We start from the raw sequence: 24,084 nt of genomic DNA on the forward strand, positions 1-24,084 counted from the left end.
CACGGCACCACTAGGTCACCCTGTCACAGGCTAGCTGAACCTGAAAGGAACACCAGCACATTTTTGTGAGTTTTGGTAATAAATGGTGAGGGAGGGATGAAAGAAACAAAGGAACAGAAATTACCCCAACATTTTCTCTCATGTTAGCCTCAGTACATTGGTAAAACTATCAAAATGTACAAAGATATTATCATATTGTCAAACCAGTCCTTATTGCCTTCATTTTTATATCTGGACAGAAATTTTTTATAAGATTTTTTTTTTTTTTTTGCAAATTCAACATATACTGCTTTATATATATTTGACAACATTTAAACATACTGCAGCAACAATGGTGCTTGACAAGAAAGTACTATGTTATCCTGCCTGGTTTCCTGCAAAACTTCTGAAGCATAATTGTTCAGTGCAGTTGATAATGGAACATCTGTGTAAGTAAAGATACACACCTTACAGTAGAGAAGTAAATATTCTTTTAAAAATTATTTGTTTAACCTACTCTAATTATATTGGTTAAAACTGATAACACAGTAGCTTGGATACAGATGCTGCTGGCATCTTTGATGGGGGAGGGGTGGGGAGAAAATAAAGCAGAAGCAACACATCCCATGTGATGCCCCAGGCTGGGAGGGAATGAGCATGTACAAACAAGCAGCTAATTATTTCACTGAAGAGTCATTAAATTGCCCCTTGTTTTAACCTCATAGGCTATTGGTACTAGTCTTCCCTCAGTCTTCCCCCTCTCTTCCCCCTCTCTTCTGCCTGCCCTGCTTTCTGGTTCCCGCTAGGGCACTGTGCAGATTCCCTTCCCCCTCTTCCCTGCCAGACTGCACCCTGAACCCTGCCCCATGCTAAACAATAACTGCTAAGATAACCAGTTATCACTGGACTTAACAGCTAAAATGATTAATCATTTAAACTTTCACATCCCTACCTCATAGGTTTATTGAGAAGAAAGAGTTGTTTGGGATAATATGGGGATATATATAACTGGCTAACTAAGTCCAGTATCAGTTGGTTCTTCCCTTCTTTAACTAGTTTATTCCTTATTAAACATCCAGAAGTGCACTGACTTTTTGTTTTATGGCAAGATGACTGTCCTTATCTTATTCTCTTTAATGGGAGCTGGAAGAAAGGTTAAAAGATAAGACAAACAAGTGCAGGAAGTTTACAAAGTAACACCATGACATAGAGTTTACTTCACAAGTGAAGATGAAAAGGGAACAGCCTTGCTGTAAGTACTCTGAGAAATGACAAATAGTCATGAGATGTGTACTCTATGACTCATGTTCTGGTAAATGGATCTTTGGCTTTCTAGAAGTAACAATTGTTATTATGACAAATCAAGAGATTTCTCTTACAGTTTATACTAGAATAGATACCTCAAACCTGGAAAATGAAATCAGAAAATCTGAATAAGCAATATTCCTGGACGTCATTACGTACAGGAATGCACGGAGGCCTTAATTTTGGATAGGACTTCAGGTGTCTGACCCAAGAAGCTTCCAAAAAGGAGGCAGATTTCAGTATAAAGACCTGCCACTACCCATATTTGTCAGAAAGTTCTCCAAACCAGGATTTTAGAAATAAAGCTCTTAAGGCTACTGTTTGTCCAGCCTAAGAAATTCATTAAACAAACCAAGCAAGTATATCAATGCTTGTGGATATCTTGTCTAACTTGACCTGAAGGAATGATTACCTTAACAATCCATAAGTGATCTGACAGAATTCATGGAAAGCAGTCAGTGAGGGGAGCATGTAGAGTTATTTGGGAGTTCTTGAAGGTGTGTTGTGCACATGTTCACTTTTGGCATGCAGCCCTGGCATGCAAGATAAACATTTTTGAATAGCAATGTCTGTTCACTCTGTGTCTGCAAAGGACAAAGGTTGGAACAGCTGCAGCAACTGACCTTCAGCTACTAGACACTAAGAGTCTAATTACTATATTTTCTTGCATATAACACATCCCCAAATAAAATAACACATTGTTTGTAAGGTATTATATATAAACAGATTTTTCTGGAGTCAGAACATTTTTTTGTGGACTGTGCAAATAAGTGAGTCCTTTTGGACCAGTATCTGAAGAGATGTAGCATCAGAAACTTCAGGGTGAGACACTCTCCTGGGATGGCACACCTCCTGGACATTCAATGTTTCTTGGCGCTGGGCGCAACAGGATGCGGGGGGTGCTACATACCTGTGCCTGCACACAGATGCACGTAGCGGCCAGGCAGCGGTGGACAGCACCTTCCTCAGCTCCCTCCAGGTAAGCCGGGGGGGGGGGGGGGCTCAGGCATCACATTGCCTCCAATGTCAGGGAGGACACAGGCTATGCATCAAAGGGGCAAGGGAAATGTAGCCAAGGTGATGTGGCATGGTGGGGGCATGTGCCCCTCAAGATCTCTGCACCCACAGTGGGATATGAGGCTGCAACTGAGCCAGACTAGCACCAGAGGAGCCACCTCCACAGCACAGTAGGTGGGACCTGGTACAGAGGAAGTGCTGCACTGTCACAGCCACCAAAGTGAGGCGCCCCATGCCCACCCAGCAGTAGCAGGCGGCACAACTCCACACCACCACCACTGCAGCACTTCACCTTGGTGGCCATGGAACAGCATTCCCTCCTCCAGAGCTAGTCTGGCCAGGCTGCAGTGCCGCACCACACTGTGGGCACAAAAATCTCAGAGGGCATGCACTCCCTTCCACATGTCATCTTTGATCGCAGTCTGCCTCCTCCACACACCTACCCTCACCCCTTCCTCACACTCTGGGGGGCTAAGGGAGAGCAGGTTGGGAGTGAGAGGCACCAGCAGGGCTGGGAGGGGCTGTGGCTTGGGAATGAGGGACACTAGCAGGGCTGGGGGGCTGTGGGTTGGGAGCGAGGGGCAATGGCATGGGCAAGGCACTGGTATATCAGGGCTGCTCTGTCACAAAGCAACAGGGGGGACAGCCAGAGCTAGACTCACATCCTGGTAAGCAAAGGGGACACGGGGAGCTCTGATTTTCCATGATAAAAATACCAAAATCAAATGACAGAATATATATGTATTTAGAATTTGTTTTATTATAATGATTGAGGAATTGGTAGGCTTCCAAACTGCTTTAAAATTGTAGTTCATATAAAGTTGGGGCTGGAACGGACCTCAGGATATCTAACCCAAATCCCCTGCTCAAAGCAGGATCATCTCAGCCAAAGCTTTGTCTAGCTGGGTTTTGAAAATCTCCAAGGATGGAATTTCCACCACCGCTTAGGTAACCTGTTCCAGGGTTTTATTACCCTCCTAGTGGGAAAATTCTTCCTAATATCTAACCTGAAGTTCCCTTGCTCCAACTTGAGACTGTTGCTCCTTGTTCTGTCATCTGCCACCACTGAGAAGTCTAGCACCATGCTTTTTTGAATCCCCCTTCAGGTAGTTGAAGGCAGCTATTAAATCCCCTTTCAGTCTTCTCTTCTCTAGAATAAATAAGCCCAGTTCCCTCAGTCTTTTCTCATAAGTCTTATGCCCCAGCCCCCTCACTATTTTTGTTGACCTCCTCTGGACTCTCTCCAATTTGCCCAGATCTTTCTGTAGCAGGGGTCCCAAAACTGAACACAGTACTCCAGATGTGGCCTCACCAGTGCTGAATAGAGGGGAATAACCACTTCCCTTGACCTACTGGCAACACACCTACCAATGCAGCCCAGGATGATGTTAGCCTTCTTGGTAACAAGGGCACACTACTGGCTCATATTCAGCTTATTGTCCACTATAATCCACAGATCCTCTTCTGCAGAGCCACTGCCCAGCCAATCAGCTTCCAGCCTGTACTGGTGCATGGGATTGTTCTGTCCTAAGTGAAAGACTTTGTACTTGTCCTTGTTGAACCTCATAATATTCCTTTTGGCCAAATCCTCCAATTTGTCTAAGTTGCTCTTAATCCTAGCCCTACCCCCCAGCGTATCTACTACTCCCCCCAGCTTGGTGTCATCTGGAAACTTGCTGAGGGTGCACTCTATGCCATCTTTCAGGTCACTGATGAAGACATTGAACAAAACCATCCCCAGGACTGACCCCTGGGGCACTCCATCTGATACTGGCTGCCAACTAGACATTAAGCCATCGATTAGTACTCCGAGCCCGATGCTCCAGCCAGTTATCTATCCACCTTACAGTCCATTCATCCAGCTCAGGCCATTCCAGGCAGGGGCATGAATTGGGGCAACTGTCCCAGACCCCGCATTTTGGTGAGCCATTCAGAACCAAGAGGAGGCCACAGGTGTAGTTTAGCACATCTGCCCACCTGGCTGGATGGCTCTTTCGACCAGAAATTCCATCCACCACCTGTCCTGCCACATCTGGTGTGCCAGGGCTTTCATACCCCTGCGTAAGTGTGCTGTGGGATGGGGAGGGGGGGCCCCATGCAGTCTGCTTTGTCCTGGACCCTGCACCCTACTGGGACCATCTCTGCACCCAGCCTATACTTCCTTAGCTTGCCTGCAAGAATGCTGTGGGAGATCATATCAAAAGCCTTGCTAAAATCAAGGTACACCACATCCACTGGTCTCCCTGCACCCACAGGGCCAGTCACCTCATCATAGAAGGCAATCAGGTTGGTCAGTCATGCTGGTGAATCCATGCTGACTGTTCCTAATCATCTTCTCATCCAAGTCCTTAAAAATGGATTCCCTGAAGATCTGCTCCATGATTTTTCCAGGGATGAGGCTGACTGGTCTGTAGTACCCTGGATCTTCCTTCATTCTTTTCTTAAATATGGACACCATGTTTGTCCTTTTCTAATCATCTGGGACTTCTCCTGATCACCATGAGTTTTCAAAGATGATGGGCAATGGCTCTGCAATCACATCAGCCAACTCTCCCAGCACCCTTGGGTGCATCTCATCTGGCCCCACAGACTTGTACATGTCCAGCTTTTCTAAATAGTCCCTAACCTGTTCTTTCACCACTGTGGGCAGCTCATGTCCTCCCCAAACTGTGCTGCCCAGCGCAGTAGTCTGGGAGTTGACCTTGCCTGTGAAGAGTGAGGCAAAAAAAGCATTCAGCACTTTGGCCTTTTCTACTGAAATATATCAATAAGAATATATCAAAAAGACATTGTGTTCAACTGATACCTATATATACACAGTGTTATTTCATTTTAATTGTGGAAAAACATGGATTTTGGGGTTTGTAAATCAGAAAATTTGGGATATTTAAACAGAGAAAACCAGGGTCCCTGGCAATAACTAAGGCTTTCAGAAGTTTGATACAAAACTGCACCCCTTCAGTTTGCTGAGCAGACACACACTGACTCATCTTGGCAGCTGTACGATATACAGCGAGTCTCCAGGACTCCTGCTTTTCTGGCAAAGAAAACAGCTCTCCTATTTAGAATTTTTTTCCCCAAAAAAAGAGCATTGTATGTAAGAAAACACAGTAACATATGACAGTATTACCTTGGAAGGTTGGTGGGATCACAGAATGTATGGAACACATCTTGAAGAATCTCAGTTGCTTGGAAGTAACCATTTTTTCTAAACCAGGGGTGGGAAAAATAAGGTCCATGGGCTGTATCCAGCTTGCCAATTGATCCCATCTGACCAGCTGACTGCTGCCCTGAGCCTGAGGAAGGAAGGTTGCCTAACACACATCTCCCTCCCACCCCCAGCCGGCTTCCTGTTGGTGCTGTGGCTGCACAGTTCTGGCACCACAGCTGCCAGCAGCCAGGGCCCACATGGGATGGGGTGCAAGGCAGTGTGCTGAGTAGCCATCCCACACACTCCCCTCTTGTGAAGAGCTGCTGTGCCACTGGGAGTTGAGTCTATGCTAGCTGAAGGGGAGGGAGGAGGAGAGCAGGCTCAGCCCGGGGCAGCGCCCCCCTACTTTCCAGGTGTGAAAAGGCAGCGGCAGCTTGTCACAAGAGGCTGAGATGGCCATTCAGTGTGCTGCTGTGTGGGCCCAGCTGCAGGCGGCTGTGGTGCCAGGACTGTGCAGCACCAACAGGAACCTATATGGAGGGGAGGATGAATGGGGAGGTGGGGGTTAGAGGAGTCTGTATGCCATGTGGCTTGGCTTAGCCCTGTTTGCAGCAAAGTGGAGTGGTGCAGGACACAGCCCTCCTTCCTCATGGTTCCAGTGGCGGTTGGATAGGATTAACTGGCATCTCTTCCCCGCCCCCCGCAGCCCTTAACAGCTCACCAAAACTGGCCTTCTTACCCAAATAATTGCCCCTGTTCTAAATCGATCTTATACTTTCCATTAATTCTACCAACTCACCTAGAACTTTATTATTCTTTAGAAAAATAATTGGATTCTTCTTTTGTATGACATCAGGTATCAACTTCCAAATCAATGAGCCACTATCTGGTATTATCACTCAGTGTGCAGATTCCGCCTACCCTGTCTGGGCATTTGTAAAAGTTGCAGCTTTCATTTAAAGGCTTTGTTGTTTGTTGGACACCACAACCACACAGGGGACTGTCCAAGATGTCCATCTTGTGAAGTACCGTTTTGGAGCATCCATATCCAGAACTCAGTCTGTTCAGCTTGATCCCTATGATTCTCTCAAGGTCATGCCCAATGAGGGACTTGTTCAATGTTGGTATAAAAAGCTGTAGGGATAGGTCTAACCTTTCCCAGTGGTTGGTTCAGCACTCCATTGCTGCCCATAAGTTTGGTTTAGCATCCCAATCTTTTCCACCTTGTGGGCTTCATGTACAAACAGTTTACAGCTTTTGACCCTCTTAGCCTCCATTTGTTCAGGTCTTCATTTAATAGTTGATGGTGCAGATGATTTTCATCAACATCTTGCCTCTATTGTCAGTAATGATGTTAGGGTCATTTGTCTTATCATTTGGCCTAATGCCTGACAGTACAGGGAGTACATCTATGTGGAAGTTGTGCCGCCTATCACTCTCAGCACACTGTTAAGTACAGTGTCAAGCTTTTTAGCGTGACAACTTCTGGATCATACAGGAGCACAGCATTCTGCTGGGGCATATACCATTGCAAGTGTGGTAGTTCTGAGCACTTTGAAGTTGGCATCCTATGTTGTGCTGGCTAGCCATTTTAAGGCAGCTATCCATGCAGAGACTTTATTCCTGACCTTCTGCATGTGATGTTTATAGGTGAACAACAGTTTGATGCAACTCTTAAATAGGTTGGGGTATGCTCATGGGGAAGGATGTGGTTCCCTATTCTGATATTTAGCGTCCTCTTGATTCAACAATTGTTGAGGTGGAAGAGTGACGATACTGATTTACTGATGCTCAACTTTAAGCGTCACTTGTGGAGACAGTCAGCAATGAGTTCTGTGTCAGTACTCAGCATCTGTTCCAGTTCTGTCATGTCTATTCCTTGGGTTACTATGGTGGCATCATCAACATACATATATCGCTTAGGTGTTGTGTTGGAAGTCTGAAGTATGTATATTGAAAAGTATTTGTGCTAGCACAGACCCTTGGGGGACTCAATTATTCAGTCTGTACTCTGCTTTTTTCTCCTTGGCCAGTAGTGAGTTTGAATGATCTGCTGCAGATCATGCTCATGACGAAAAAGCATAACTTGCAGTCAGGTATCATAGAGTGCAGTTTATATTTGAGGCCCTGATGTCCATATGGTGCCACAGGTAGCTGTGAGGTTGACAAGGACGGTGCCTGTTTTCTGCCTCATTTCAAATCTGTTTGCTATGTCAGATGTAAGCAATGTAACTAGGTCAGCAGTACACCATTTTTTCCAAAAGCCAGACTGTTCTTTTGGGAGCTGGGGATGAACGATGTTCTTTATTCCAGTGGTTCCCAAACTCTGACAGATTGCACACCAGCAATTTAAAACTATACAACCTTAAGTACCACCAGCAAATTTTTGTCATATAAAGTAATTATAATAAATTTGTTAATCCATACCACTAACAGGTTGTTTGCATACCACTAGTGGTATGCATAGCATGGATTAGGAATCGCTGCTCTATTCTATTCAGGATTATGCACTCCATAAATTTGCATGCAACACAGTAGCTTATTGGGTGTTGCAGAATAGAAATTGTGTCAGCTTTTCTCCAGATTTTGGAAGTCTGTTACTACTTTCTAGACATTTATATATGAATTTCTGAAGCCATTTTTCACTGTGGTTCCAAGCTTGGTAATGAATTCTGGGAATATTTTAATCTGTTCCAGCAGCCTTGCCAGTCTTGATCATTTTATTAGCTGTATCAAACTTGCTGGTGGAGATGGGTGCAGCTAAATTAAGGTTGGTGTTCAGCGATTTAATTTATTCAAGAGTCAGCTGTCCAATCATTTCTGTGTGTTGCTTGCTTGGGTTACTGTACTTGCTGTTGCTGCACAGTATTTTTGCAATGGAGTCCGCTGACATAGGGCAATGTTGTTTTTTGGTGCCTTTGCCTGTATGGCAGTTAATGGTGCTCCATGCTTGTCTGCTTGAGTGGGTCATGTCCAATGCTATGGTAGTAAGGCTTCGTTGAACGTAGATGACGCCTTAGCATCACCATGTCTTACACCGGTATTATATACAATAGTTTTACTATGACGACTTTGGTCTCATATTCTAATGCTCAAGCTATGACATCTAAACAGGCTGCCTTCATACAGTTATGTAAGAAACTGGAAGCCAAAGCCTGAAAGAGGGCTTACATTAATCTTATTTAAGCACAAGTGTTCTAGTATGATAGTGTCTTTCTGAATGACTGAAAGAAAATCATAGAAAAATCAGGGCTGGAAGGGATCTCCAGAAGCTACTCATTCCAAGTGCCCCACCTGAGGTGTGGTCATCTGTATTCAAACCATCTTACACAAATCTATCATCTAACCTATTAGCCAAACTACACAGTCAACCCTGACACAATGACAAGACATAACACCCTAATTTGCCACAGGTAAAGATGGGGGAACCATGGCAGATGTCCTGCTGCAAAAAACAAATGTTTGAGAGATTCAAGAAAAAGGACCATGCCCCTTCTGATACTGTAGGCATCTCCCATGCTTCTGAGCTTTGTTGGCTACTGCATAAGACTAGGAGGCAATTTTTTTCTGCCTCTGCTACTATAAGTGTCAGGGGTTTTTAAGAATCTCAGAACATTGCTATCATGTCCCTTCTTAAGCGTTTTCCACACGCTGAACATGCCTATTTCTTTCCACCTTTGGCTTCCAAGCCCTTTATCATTTTTGTTGCCTGAATCTGAACCCTAACTTCTGCAGGTCCTGTTTAAAATGCAGACCTCAAAACTGCACACAATGTTTTAGATGAGACCTAACCAGTGCCAAGTAGAGAGGCACTATCACTTTCTATGTCTTGCACTTAATGGCTGCATCCAGTTGAGCACGGACGTGAGGTATGTGGTGCCAGACACCGCACATGCAGGCATTCCCCATGCTGCTACCTTGCAGCCTGGGGATTTTTTTTTACCTTGGGATCTTCTGCAAGGTGGCAGTGCAGGGAATGCCTGCGTATGTGGTGGGTGGCACTGCAGGCAAGTAAAAAAAAGAACCCACAACAAAAAAAGTGGGGTGATGCAGTCCGCGCCACCCAAAACCAGAGCCTGGTCAGGCAGAGCCATGCTCCAGCTGACAGCTAGGCTTCCTGCTGCAGCTGCAAGCCTGAGAAGCAGGACTTCAGGTAAGACTGCTGGGGCCAGCAGAGTTGCTGGCCCTAGCCTCCCTTACCCCACCCAGGGTAACCTGACAAGTGCTAGAGCGCATGTGCCGTGGACATTCCCCAGGGACAAGTAGCAGCAACACAAGGTGTGCCGCTCCTACTTGCTTCCAGGGAAACAAACATCTATGTTTATCTGGATGAGCCCAAAGAGTGTACTTATGCATCCCAAAAATGCATTCACTTCTTATGCAGCTGCATTATACCATGAACTAATACTGATTCTATTAGGTACCAAGACTTCCAGACGTTTCTCTGTAGTGCTACCATCCATCCAGGTGTCACCCATTTTGAATTAGTACTTGTGATTACTTGTCTTGAGATGTAGTACCTTGCGTGTGTCAGTACTGAACTTCATTCCGTCACCTCTGGATCAGCTTTCCAATATGTCAAGATCCTTCTGAACTGCATTCTGGCCCTTCAATGCATTTCTAATTCTTTTCATCTCTGTGTTGTCTACAAAATTCCTCAAGCAGCATTCTGTTCCAGCACCCAAATCATTAACAGGATTAATATTAAAACAGCACTGGGCCCAGGACAGACCACTGCGAAACTCCACTCAAAATTTCCCACCATTCTGACATGGATCCATTTATAAAATTACCCTTTGCTTGTGGCTATTGAGCTAGTTGTCTATCCATCTTATATTACTTTTGACTAGCCCATATAAATGAGGCTTTTGAGTAACCTCAATTTGTTGGGTTTGAGAAGATTGTAAGACTTCCTTTGGAAGGATGATAAGCAAAAACAACTACCAAATGAATGTCTATTGACCTGATGGACTATCCCAAATGCTTTGGAAATAATAAACATCCTAGAATACCAGCTACTGGGATGTCTTCTATGTTGCTTCATAAGTCTTTTCAGCACAGTCCTTCCTACTACAAGCCAAAGTGTTAGAACTCCAACAAAACTGGGTTCTGTCTGTGGCTGTTAACCAGCAAAAATCCAGTTCATAAAGGGCAGTAAAGCTTGGTCCAGATGTAGCATCAGGTCCAGCAGATTGAAATGGAAGTGTGATTATGCATGATCCTACCAAAACTGGGCCCTTCCTGATCTATCACTAGAAGCAATATTGGATTCCCTGTCTTATTTTCCTGACTCTTGATGTTAGTTGAAAGGAATAGTAAGCATGCTGAAACCAGGTGCATAAGAAATCAATTTCTGGAAGACAACTTGGGCTAGATCTTCTTCCAAGGCAGAACATTTCTTATGGGTCTACCTTGGGACATCAATGCTGGCAAAAGATGTCTTCTAGACTAGAGTCCTTAATCAATGATTTGTGACTGCCTGGATGTTGGCTAGGATGTTTTACAAGAAGCAAGACCTGATTAAACGTGATGACTAATGCACCCATCCTCAAGGCAGATTACTTCCCAGCAGAGACATGATCAGTACAGTCTTCCTGTAGTGCATAGCTATATCATTTGCCAATATCTGAACTGTTTCCTTAGGGTCTCATAAAAGCTCCAGGAGTGTTAACTCTTACTACTTTGATATCTATCAAAAGATTTTACGTCTTGGTATGACTGAAGACCATATGCAAGAAGATGGTCCACATGGCCTGTCTCCAGAGTCTTGGTGGTAGAGAAAATAAAAATATCACTTTATTACATATGTGTAACAAGTTCTTCCAGCAATTTCTTAAAAAGATGGTTACAAAGTGAATTGTAACCACTATGTTTATGCAGTTCTCACCTATCCTTGCATAAATCATAGGTAAATCTGTCAAACAGCTTTATTCAGGAGCAAGAGACAACACGCTCAAGACATGTCAGATTCATGGACTGTTCTGAGTGAGTCTAAAATTGATCAGTCTCAAAATGGTAAAGAATGATAAATAGACAGGTCTCTACTGCTAAAGACTGACATTGTCCCTTAAAAAGCTAAGCTTTAAGGTTAAGAACTGATTTTCTCTCCTCACTGTGAAACCTGGAATGGAAAACAGCTCTACAGGTATTTGGATACAGATGTTCAATTGTTAAGATGTCTGTCCCCTACTCATCAAACTGTGAGTAGACTGATAACTCTTGTCTCCTGAAACAAGTTTTCATGACTGACATGACTTACTTGGTGAGTAGTCCTAAAGCAACTAAGTCCAAATAGATATACTGTATGTTGATAATGTATTAACTTTCCCACTAGGAACTGGAATATTTCCTAGACCCTGGGAAATGGAATATGGGGACAAATGTAATGGACATAAAAGAACCTTAAACTAGGGTGTAGGGTAAAAATTGCAGACATTAGAGTCATCCTGAACTTGAAGAGACAGATGAATTCATTGAGCCCATAGTCCAAAATGCATACCATCCCCATTTGTCCTTTGAAATCAGAAAACTGAAGGAAAATTTCTCTGAAACTGTAGACTTTTCCACTCCAAGCTGCAGAGAAAAACTACTTCTTTTCTTAGCAATACTGTGAGAAGAAACTAAGAATGATAGGAAAGGAGATTAGGGAGGGCCTAATATTGAATGAAGCACACTATCTGTTGGCTACTACCTACCATTTCCAGGTTTAGTTTCAGGCCACCCTAAAACTAAGAGAGATAATTTCCAAGTGGAAACCGGGGAAAGAAAATGGTTCTAAATTACTCTTGATTATACCATCAATCCTACTAGCACAAGATCAGTACAGATTTCCAGAATTTGCACTGGAAGTCTGCGGCGCAGCAGCTTCTTTAATCTTGGAGTTTCCCTCATGTGCCCCATTCCCTGTCCCTAATTGGCAAAGGGGCTCCATCGCTCACTGCCTGTGTCTAATGGCTGGGAGGCAAAAACCAAGCTTTTAAATATGCTGAGGTTTTTGCCTCCTAGCCATAAGGCACATGCAGCAAATCGGCAAGGCCGCTCTGCCAATCAATGGCAGGGGAGATGCCTTTAATCTTGGAATTTCAAAATTAAAGAAGTCGCCACACGGCACGCTTTTGTCACGAATTCCAGAGATCCCTAAAGATCAGTGATAAATATGTGATGGCAAAGGAAGGGGCAGAAGTATATAACTGGAAAAACATAAAGTTAGACCAAGTACATAATCTGCTTTGAGATTCAGCCAAAACTAATGTCAATTCCATAGCAGTCTTTGTCTGCTTGTGAATCAGAAATATTACTATATTTGTTTGCATACTACATGTACCTTTCCAGTGAAAATTAGTCTTCCAAAATTGGGATGCACGTGCTAAACAAGAATGTTTCCACTGGATTTCTCCACTGGAACAGAGACAAGGGAATGCTGAAGTTGCAGCAGGAGGTTGTGCTCCGCACTGAACCTTCTCACCATATGGAGCATGGGCAGAGACCTTTTGTCAGTGTCATTCTCCCTCCCTCCCCACTACAACTACAGGTTTAACCCTCTCACAGCTGCTGCCAAATTGGCAGTATATTGGGTCTGCAACAATGGGAGGGAAAATGATTCTGATGAACTATAGCAGGGAAGATTCTTTTTCTTCATTCTGCCTTCCCAAATCAAGATGCAAAGCTTATTAAGGAGCATGTGGTATCCAAGTAAATACAGGTTATTAATGTTATCTGTAACTAAATTCACGCATGATTTAAATTACAATTAGTTTAATTTTTATTTATATTTAAAAAGTCCTACATTATCCTTTAGATCAGCCTTTCAGAGGTACACGCTTACATAACTGTTCAAATCTACAGCAACTGCTCTAGTGTATGTGGGCATGAGTAGACGAAATGGGGTTCTAAATCGAATTGTGGGTTTTTAAAAATACTGCTTCAATTTAGGGCCGATCAAACCCTTGCGTCCGGCACGTGCTTAACTTACCTGCCTCTCTGACAGCAGGGAGGGGAGGGTGAGCTGCTGGCAGGCAGAGCAGTCCCTGGGATGCAGGGGGGGCGCTGGTGCTTTCCTCTGTGGTAGCACCCACCGGCAGGCACCCAGCTCAGGCGGTCCTGGGGGACGCTGCAGCTATGGAGGGAAGCACCAATTCCCCATGCAGCTCAGGAAGGCAGGCAGGCTCCAGTGGGGAAAAAAGAAAGATCAGGTTCACCACTTTTCTTGAGCGGAGCCTGCCTTCCCGGGCTGCTGCCAGGCTGCCTGCAGAGCCCCTGAGCTGCACGGAGCCCGGTGCTTCACTCTGCGGCTGTAGGGGCAGCAAACTAAAGCTCCTTGCAAGAGTTTTAGTTTGCTGTACCCCATCATTTAAGGTTCATTACGCCACCAAATTTCCTATAGCAGCTGGAATTAATGCTCAATATGCCACCAAGGCGTGCAAACATCAACACTATTAAAGCAGTGCAAAAGTACTTAGCCTGCTTTAAAGTGTCATGTACACAGGCCCCTCGTTTAATCCACACATGGCTTAGTTAAGTATTACCTAACACTAGAAAATGCAGTGGCAAAACAATTTCGCTTATATTTTGTAAATACCCTATATTTCGTCCAGAATTTAACACTTGGCATATCCAAAACATAAGAAACATTTTCATTTTGTAGTTGTTATATTTCTCACTGATGTCTTTATTATTCCATATCAGTACCATATTGGTATCTTTCATGCTTTAATAAATCTTCCTTATTGACTGTTTCCTTTAACCTTAGCATCATGCTTGGTAACATGCTGATGTAAGATGTGGGGGGATGTGGGCATGCTGGAAGGAATAGGCTACAATCGGACCTAGACAGGTTACAGGGGTGGGCGGACGAGAACAGGATGGGATTCAACACTGGCAAGTGCAAGGTGATGCACCTGGGGAGGAAGAACCAGAACCATACCTACAGGATGGGGAACTCCCTTCTCACTAGTGCAGAGGCAGAAAAGGATCTTGGAGTCAACACTGATGCCAAGATGAACATGGGCCGGCAGTGTGGGGATGCAGTCAGGAAGGCCAACCGTACCCATCATGCATCCACAGATGCATCTCAAGCAGGTCCAAGGGGGTGATCCTCCCCCTCTATGCGGCACTGGTCAGGCCGCAGTTGGAGTACTGTGTCCAGTTCTGGGCGCTGGACTTCAAGAGGGATGTGGACAACATGGAGTGGGTCCAGAGGAGGGCCACCAGCATGATCAGGGGACAACAGGGCAGGCCCTATGAGGACAGGCTACGGGACCTGACCCTGTTCAGCCTCCACAAGAGAAGGCTGAGGAGGGATCTAGTGGCCTGTTACAAACTAGTCAGGGGGTATCAGCAGGCACTGGGGGAGTCCCTGTTCCCCCAAGCACTATCAGGAGTGACTAGAAATAATGGTCACAAGCTGACAGAGAGTAAATTCAGATTAGACATCAGGAGGCGCTACTTCACTGTCAGGGCAGCTAGGATCTGGAACTAACTTCCAAGTAAAGTGGTGCTGGCTCCTACCCTGGCGGTCTTTAAGGCAAGACTAGACAATCACCTTGCTAGGATCATTTGGCCCCAGTACATTTTCCTGCCAAGGCAGGGGGTCGGACTTGACGATCTGCTCAGGTCCCTTCTGACTCTACCAACTATGAAACATCAAGTTTAGATCCTGTCCTACAGCTATAGCATTTGATTGTGGATAATAATCTCATCAGATCTAGGCTTGTGCTTCTCCCTCTAGAATAGTTCTGCCTAAATTTCTGCATTACAGCAACAACCAGAGGCTCCCCAAAAGATCAGGGATCTATGGGACTGAATTCCACATTAAAAATGAATACGGAAGTCTTTTGGGAAGTTTACAATCACAATAATAATGAATATTCTAAGAATTGATATATTCCAGATGAAAATTCCCTCCTAAGTAGGGAGAGCAATGGATAATCCAAATACTAAGAATATGATTAGCAAATGACCTCTGGTCTATACATTTGATTTGAGAGAGAAACAAATAACCAGAGCAATGAATACAAAAAATGATTTTAAAAAAGAAAATACAAAGAATAACTGAAGTATTTATCTTATTTCTCTATCTCATTATCTTATCAAGTATAAGACTTCTCTACCAAATGCAGTTCTGAAAGAAGCAAAGCTCCTCAATATATAGTGCAGGAGTGAGCAAAATTATGGATCTGGTCAGCAGCTAGATTCTATTTCCCAGCAGCCCCTGCCCGCATGGCTCCCAGCTGATCTCCAACTGACACAGGTTCCGGGGACAGGGGCATATAGGGAGTGGACTGCAGCTCTGCCCCGGTGCCATCCCATGCTGTCACTGTTACAAGATCCTGGCCCCAACCCCAGAGCATCTGCCTGTGTGGCTCCTGGTCAGTCTCCACAGAGACCCTGGGACTGCAGAGCTGTGGTAACGTGGGGCCGGACTGGGCCAGAGTGCCAGTTCTGCAGCCCTACACTGTCATACCCCTGCACTCCCAGGGTCTCAATGCAGACTGGCAGAGGCAGCTGGGAAATGGAGTATGCCATGGGCCTCATTCAACCCACAGGCCAGACTTTGCCCACCCTAGTAGTGTAAATGTGTGGATAATTGACCTGTTAGAAATTTTAAGTAAGTTTCCTGGAGATGTCCCATATCAACAAGAATCTCATGATATGGTCATTTAACCTGTATTGTCACCTTAATTTTATAGCATGTTTTAAAATATTGTTTCTGATTAACTTAATGAACTCATATCAACCACTGGATCTCTTTTACAAATCTTTTAATGGTAACACACCAGGTCATGAAATTATGCTGTCTGACAGGAAAAAATGTTTTGAATTTTATCCAGTGCACTCATCTCCCATTTAACACATACGCGTACAACTGGTGAGGTCAATCTGTAATTTAAGAGTGTTCCTGGATTTCTTGCTAATGGTAAGACTTCATGGTGTCCAAAAGTAGGGTGTTTTATATCTATGCCTATCGAGAAATTGGCATTTGCCTAAGACTAACATTATTTTGACTTCCATCCAGCAAAAATGGTGCAAGTTTTTTTTTGTTTTTTTAGAAAAACACAGTGTTCTTCTTAAGTTAAATATTTCCTAACTGTTGTTCAATGAGAGGTTTTAATGGGTTTCTGAAATTCGCTGGTGGTAACTGTCCTTTTGCTGATCATAAAAAAATTCAACAAGTTACAAACCTACAAAAAATACAGTTCACACACAACGGCCGCATCTACACAAGATGCTGACCGAGCAATAGCTTGTTACTACTGCACAGTAATATCGCATGGCATGAAGTAACGAGTTACTGTGCAGTCAACGTCACCCAAAAGCCATTCAGGGACGCTACTGTGCAGTAACTTTGGTTACTGCATAGTCATTTAGTACTTGTGTATGCAAGTACTAAATGATGGTGCAGTAACAACTGTGCAGTCAGTGTCTCATGTAGATGCAGACAGTATAAAGACTAATCCTGGCACAGACAGTCCCTGAAGATGTTGTCTGTACTGATATGTTCAGGGTCCAGGATACAGAAGGGAAGCAAAGCCAAGGCAACTGTGGGGGTAGACAAATGAAATGAAAAATAGGGGGGCTGTATCTTTAGGCTGCTCAATGCTACTGCAGCTCCTGGTCAGGAGAAAGGGATATGCAGAGTGAAGGTATAAGTAATCTACTAGAATGCAGAAAAACGACAGAGAAAGTACAGGTATAGAGATTCATCCATGTGAAAAAAGTTTCATATAACTAAAGACTACATTATAGTCCATAAACACATGGGGCCCAAATTCAGGTTATATGGACTACTTAAAAGTTATTTGATGTCTGAATTAGAGTGCTTGATTTTGCAGTCTGAATTTTAACGTGTGGATTTTTTTTTCACATAATGGGGCATAAATACTTTCAAAAGTATGCTGGAAGTCTTCTGCTTGTTCCAGTGGTGCTCTGAAAGAATGTGAACTCATAAAACAATCCTTGAGAAATGGGATACTTCTGTTAGTGTTTTCATACTGGTAAATGTAATGCCAGTCACCAACTCCCCTGAAAACTGCTGTTGGACTAAAAACAGGACCAAAGCTCCTGTGAACTAGTACATGACTGTTTGGGAGGAGTGTTCAAAGAACTAAGTACGTTGATTTTACTTGTTTAAATGAAAAATAACATTGTGCTACATCTTCTGTAGATATAACAAAACCAGGAGTAAAGTTTACCTTTTGGCAGCTGTGTGCAAAGGTTGTGTAATCAGGTCCCTACGTCTCCCAAGCAACTGTATTGATGGCAGCCAGAAAACTGATGCTGCTAGTTAGTTTCAGTGCAACAAAGACCCCCGAACACCTTGGACCTATATAACTGAATGCTTTGCACTGCTTAACACTATTCCTGAGTAGGCTATGGGCCTGTCCTTAGCCAGGGCCAGTTTCTCACGCTTGGGAAGAAAGCCGTTTCATGCAGTTCTAAAAGACTAGAACACAATCCTGAAATTTGCAATAGCCCCAACAATCTGTTTTATTCTTAAAACCCAATTAAGCCATCATACTCTAATCTCGTCCTCGTCAACTAATAGCTCTATCACATTACTTTTCAGTTAGATTTTATGACTACTGGAGAGAAAAGGGAATTTCCCTCCTATTCAAAGTAACTGAGAAATAAGTAATACGTTCTACTTCAGCAAGCAGCCCACAGGTGAGAATAGCTCTATTAAAGCTAGTATTCAACTTAGGAAAGCACACAGCTCTGTGTAAATCATTAAAATATTAGCTGCAGGAAACATGACTAGTTGGAGAGCCCTAGTGTTCTAAATGTGGGCAATTCCCATCAGTCAATCACTGAAGCCATGGACTAAGGCATGAAGATATTACCTTTCGGAAAAATATGGCATACACAGACCAAAACATATTTTTAAAAGAATGTTTTCATAGCTTTCCTATTGGAGTTTGCTGTTTAGAGAAAAAATTCCTAGTCTTCAAAAATAACTGGATGAGATAATGTAGTAACTTACCTTCTCCACCTGACTTTTCATAATCTACAATAGGATTTATGTTACTAGATTGAATACTATTTTGGATAAATGCCATACTGTGTTAGACCAATGATCATTTGAACTCAGAACCCTATTTCCAAATACAGCAGGGGTGGTCAACCTATGGCACAGGTGTCACAACTGGCATAGGCAGCCCGTGTGTGGCATATAGCAGACTGGCAAGGGGACAGGTAGTACAGTGGCAGACAGGGCAGGGATCAGAAACAAGAGCAGCAGATTGGGCAGGAAAAAAGAATCAGAGTGGCAGTTAGGAATGCTGCAGAGCTCAACTGCAGCATGCCTATTCAAAAGTTTGGCACCCACTGTAGAGGGAAAATGTAAGTACAGGGCATGTGTAAACCATCCTCTGTCATACTGTACCTGGGATCAACCATCATTGGTTTAGAAATATCAGACAATACATCCCTGACTGTTCTATTTCATAGCTCCCAATGGACTTGTCTTCCATTAATTTGTCTAAACCTTTTCTGAATTTGGTTATAGCATCTACAGCCTCCTGTGGCAACAAGTTCCACAGTTAATTATGCACTGTGTAAAAAAACAAAATAAGTACTTCCTTTTGTTTTATTGTTAGTTTCAATGGGCATCCACTAGTTCTGGGACTTAGTGAATACTAGTTCTTTATTCATTTTTCCCATACCCTGCATGCTTTTATAGATCTCTATCATATTCTCCTTCAGCTTTATCCCTTCCAAACTGAAGAGTCCTAGCCTTTCCAATTAGTCCTGGTACAATAGTTATTCCATACCCCCGATCATTCTTGTTGCCATTCTCTGCATCATTTCTAGTCCACTATAACTTTTCTGAATGTGGAGCCCGGAAGTGCACATAGTACTCAAGATTTGACTCACCACAAATTTTTACAATGACATAATGATGCTTTCTGTTCTGTTTTCATTTCCTTTCTTAAGGAACATTTATTGGCTTTTTTTGGTCACTGCTGAGCCAATATTTTTAATGAAATATCCACACTATGTAGATAATGATGTCACAGTCTCTTTTCTTAGTTGTATACAAAAAAACCAGCATTGTGTATACCTCAGGGACAGGCAATTATTTTGGGCAGAGGGCCGCTTAACAAGGTTTGGTGAGCTGTCGAGGGCTGCACATGTAGCTCCGCTCTTGACAGGTGCCTTGCCCCTTGGTTGCCATCTTGGAACTAGAAGTCCCTCCCCTGATCCCTGAATTTTTCCATCAGAAGTCCCTCCCCTCCCTCCCTGGAAATACTCCTTTTGGGAGAGGGCAACTGCCATCTTAGAACCAGAAAAAAACAAAGATCAACTAAACTAAAAATCAAACACCTACTATAACATATTTAAATTTTATTACAGACAATATTTTTGTCATGATTTGTGTTTGCATACTGTATACAGAGGTGATTGCATAACTCAAAAATAAATTCTCAGCCTTTTATACTGTATGGGGGGTGTAGTTGAGGAGGTGTGTGGTGTAGGCATAGGGTATGTTAATCATAGAATCAAAGGACTGGAAGGGACCTGTAAGATCATCAAGTCCAGCCCCTGCCATAGGCAGGAAGTTATTGGGCCTAGATGAGCTCAACAAGATGCTTGTTCAGCCTCATCTTGAACACCTCCAAGGATGGTGACCCACACCACCTCTGCAGAGAGTGTGTTCCAGATTCCGGTGACCTTTACAAAAAAAAAAAGGATTTTTCTTGTGACCAGCCTGAATTTACCTTCTCTTAGCTTATGCCCATTGGTCCTCATCCTCCCTTGAGGTGCCTTCCCGAAGAGTTGCTCCACTAGCTCTTGATGCCCACACCTGATGTACTTGTTGGAGAAGTTCTATAGTGTTTGTGGGGTGTGGGCGAGTGTCTCTGGAACACACTGTCCTCTCCTGCAGCCAGTGCAGGCAACACTGGGGGGTATGTATTGGTGCAAGCCTGTGTCTATGGTTTGCGGGGTGGGAGTGGTGTGGGGACCTCCTCCATACTCTCCAATGGCACAGCAGCAGGTGGGGGTGCTGGTGCCTGGCTCTGGCTAGCTCTGCACATCCCAGCGAGAAGCACAGCCCCCACTGGGCTGTCTGCTTCCTGGGCACTCCCCACACTGATGGGGCACAGGAAGGAGGCCCCTGACACTGGAGCCAGGTGCTACTGCCTCTTTCCCGCCCCCTGCCCACTCCACTGCCTGGGCCTTCCCTCCTGTGCCCTGTGAGTGCAAGGAGCACTGGGGAAACTAATGGCCCAGCAGGAGTTGCGCTCCTCATAGCACTGGCACGAGCCAGGAGCCAGGCACCAATGCCAAGCAGAGACCTCTTTCTCCCCCACTGCTGCCCCCCACTGCCTGCCAGCAATGGGGGGCAGTGTGTATGTGTGTGGGGGGTACCCATAACCCCTCCCTCCTCACACCCACACCCTGCCCAACCAAGCTCTGCGCTACTATCACCCCCCTAGGCACAGGCTCCATGCTGCAGCTAGCCCCAGCCCCACGCTCTGTGCTCCTGCCCAGCTGCAGACCCGCCTCACTTCCCTACCTACTGTCCAGCAGCAGCGGGATGCTAGCAGCAGCCCCATCCCATGCTAGCAGGGCTGGACCTTCCACCCACAGAGGTAGGAGTGAGGCATAACAGGATACGTTGAGGGCAGGGGTAGGCACCCTCATTCCCACCCTCATGGTTGGAAGGGCTGGGCAGGGAATAATTCATTGGTGGGTGCTGCGGCCTGGATGAAAGTGCCTGGTGGGTCAGATCCAGTTTGCGGGCCATATTTTTGCCCACCCTGGTATACATAGTTGAGGTTATTTTCCCTGCCATGCGAATTATTTTGTACTTGTCAAAATAGAAGTTAATCTTCCATGTTTTTGCCCACTCAGTTTTTTGGATAGATAGGATACATTTAAAAAGAATGATTATTTCCAGACATAATTTAAACTATCATATAAGTCTACACAAAAAACAATTTCAAATCAAGGTCTTATTAGATAAATACAGAAGATTTACCTTGCTGAGTATTCTGTTCTTGAGTTCGATTCACAGTGAGGTCTAGAGGGCTATCCTGTTCTTCCTGAAGGGAGTTTTCCGTTTGGTTCATTTGGATACTTTTACATATCAGACCTGGTTCAAATGATGAACCATTTCTATTTTCTTGAATTTTGCTACTTTTTGAAATATATTCAATTGCAAACTGACGGATCATCTTTTTCATTAATTCCTGAGCAACTAGGGGAATGTTAGGATCACAGTTCTGAGGAAGATCTAGGGAAAAAAACATAAGCAACACTCGCATTAATTATGATTTGATTAACCTTAATTAAATAAAATCCTTTTTAAAAATTATAAATGGAATCAAAACCACTATAATTTAGAAGTCTTGACTTCTTTGCTTTATAAAGCTTGCTAAATAATGTTTAAGGATTTTAGTCCATGTAGCAAACTCCTATCTTACTCCATATGTAACAGCAAAAAATAGTTAATGGAAAAGACTTAAGTGCCTACATTCAGGTCCCCTCTACAAATTACAGGCATTGTGCAATTAAGTGGTTAATCGTGCAATTACCAGATCAGCTACAAATGCAAAAGTAGCTATCAGAATAAAAAGCTTCAACCAGCTATAAAGTTAGATCTAGAAAATGTGTACTAACTTTATAACTGGTTGCTACTGAGGTTTAATTTGCACATGTAGCAAGGTCTTCCCTCAGGCTGGGGCCCTGTCAGCTGACTGGGCTCCCAGCTGCACAGATGCACCATACCTAATGTAAAACCCCTGACCCCAAGGATTGTGGAACCCACAATCCCCAGGGCTCAAGTGTGAAGGAAATTCCTGGGGCTGGAGGATCACAATGACCCTCTAGCCACAGGGGTTTCTCACACACCCCAGGAGGAGGGATCACCCTGCGGTAATCCTCTGGCCCTGGGGGTTTCCCCACACCACCCAGGGCACAGGAGTTGCCTCTGCAGTGATCTGAAGTGATCACTGGGGGGATTGCCACAGTGTGATCCTCCAGCCTTGGGGGTGCACAGGGCACCCCAGTGGTTAGGAACCCCTTAACTAGGATGTGTGGGGCTCCTACCTGCACATGTAGCATGGCAGGAGGTGTGATCGTGTAAACTGCACATTAGATCCCATTGTACATTTAGCTTCACATATAGGGGGGCCTGAGTGAAACTAGATAATCTGTGGGATGTGCTGGGTACTCTATAAAGTGGACAGAACTATGACCCTGGAAAGGCAATTCAAAAAGTCTGGTGGTGCCTGGAGGTATCTATAAGGAAATTCTAAATATGGGGGGGGGGGGCGGCGCGTACATGAACCTCCACCCTTCTCAGCAGCTTAATGCCCAACTCAAGTTGAACATGAAGCATCTAAATTCACTTGCAATTCAGAATGCCTAATCTGGTCTCAAGATGAAGGAGTATCATTTGCTTAATAGATATTTAGTGCCGCAACACTGATTCAGGAGTGGGAGACCTGGGTTCTAAGCGTCCCTTATACTCTGTGTATTTTAATCCACATCTCTCATTTTCCAGAACAGCTCCCTAACCAGCAGGCTACAGAACACGCTGGGTGGGGCTAACCATCCTTTCTGCTGAAGTTAGACCACCAGGCAACCAGGAATGCAAGAAACGTGAGCCCAGAAGGAGAAGCAATCAGTATCTGTACCCTAGAAGTTAGCACCCTGGGAGAAGTGCTGAAAAGAGGTTCATCAGGGATCCCTCCTCAGGCTTCTCTTCTCCCGGAAGTGTGTTGTACCATAAGACTACAGACTGCCAAGTAAATCTCATATCTTATTAGAAGTGTCTCATGTACACTTAGTATTAAAATAAACTAAGGGTGAATTTCTCAGTTTATGTCAACTATTCATGTACTATGGTGGGGAACAATTTCCTCTCTCATTTTCAAATATGGGAACCACATTCCCTTTCAATTTGAATGCACATCATATACCTATGGCAAAAATAGAAAAGGAGTATTAGAAAATCTGGGAAAAAAGGAATGGACAGTACCTAGGTCTCTGTTTTTAAATCACTAGCAAGTTTCCACAGACCACAGTTTGAGAAACATGAAAATAAAATCGCCCTTCTTATGCCAAAATAGGAGATTAGGAAAAGGGCATTAAAATAAGAATATAGTTGGGAAAATTATTAGAGAAGTAGATTATATTATTCACTTACCATTTCTACTACCTTCAGTCTAGGATTAGCTTTCAATGTAACATGTCAGGATTATTCTTGTGGATGCAAAAACCATTCAGCAGGGTCACATGGGGAAATTTTAATAAACCATTTAAAATGGGTCTTTGCATATCAATTTTTTTTTTTTTTAACACAAAAATGCTTCAATTTTTTTCAGTGTCTTTAGTTTCACAATATGTTTACTACTGCTTTATATATTCTAGCATTATTACTTTTCAGCAGCCTGTCATGGCAAAAAGCATAGGAAACTTTGTAACAGATTGCTCCAGTATTTTACTTCTCTGCAGGTATAATATTTGGATAATTTTCATTTTTAATACACAGCACAAGACAGACATGGGTCTCAAAACTCTGCCTTTCTAGTTTGATTCTTGAAGGCAGGTTCTCCATTTTCTCCCCAGTTCCATACACACAAGACACAAACAACACACGGCACGTAGGCCATTGGGGGATTAGG

General features: G+C 43.8%; 1 protein-coding gene across 5 annotated transcripts in view; it reads right to left on the minus strand.

Annotated features, from left to right (window-relative positions):
• Positions 1 to 24,084, minus strand: part of LCORL (ligand dependent nuclear receptor corepressor like) — a 171,330-nt gene that overhangs the window by 40,186 nt on the left and 107,060 nt on the right. For all 5 annotated transcript variants that reach the window (XM_019552861.1, XM_019552856.1, XM_019552855.1 and 2 more), the window contains exon 5: positions 21,435 to 21,689. In XM_019552861.1, coding sequence (XP_019408406.1) covers positions 21,435 to 21,689 — 255 coding nt within the window. The remainder of the gene's footprint in view (positions 1 to 21,434; positions 21,690 to 24,084) is intronic.

This window comes from Crocodylus porosus, unplaced genomic scaffold (assembly GCF_001723895.1).
Source record: "Crocodylus porosus isolate Cpor-Errol unplaced genomic scaffold, CroPor_comp1, whole genome shotgun sequence".
NCBI classification, from domain to species: domain Eukaryota; kingdom Metazoa; phylum Chordata; order Crocodylia; family Crocodylidae; genus Crocodylus; species Crocodylus porosus.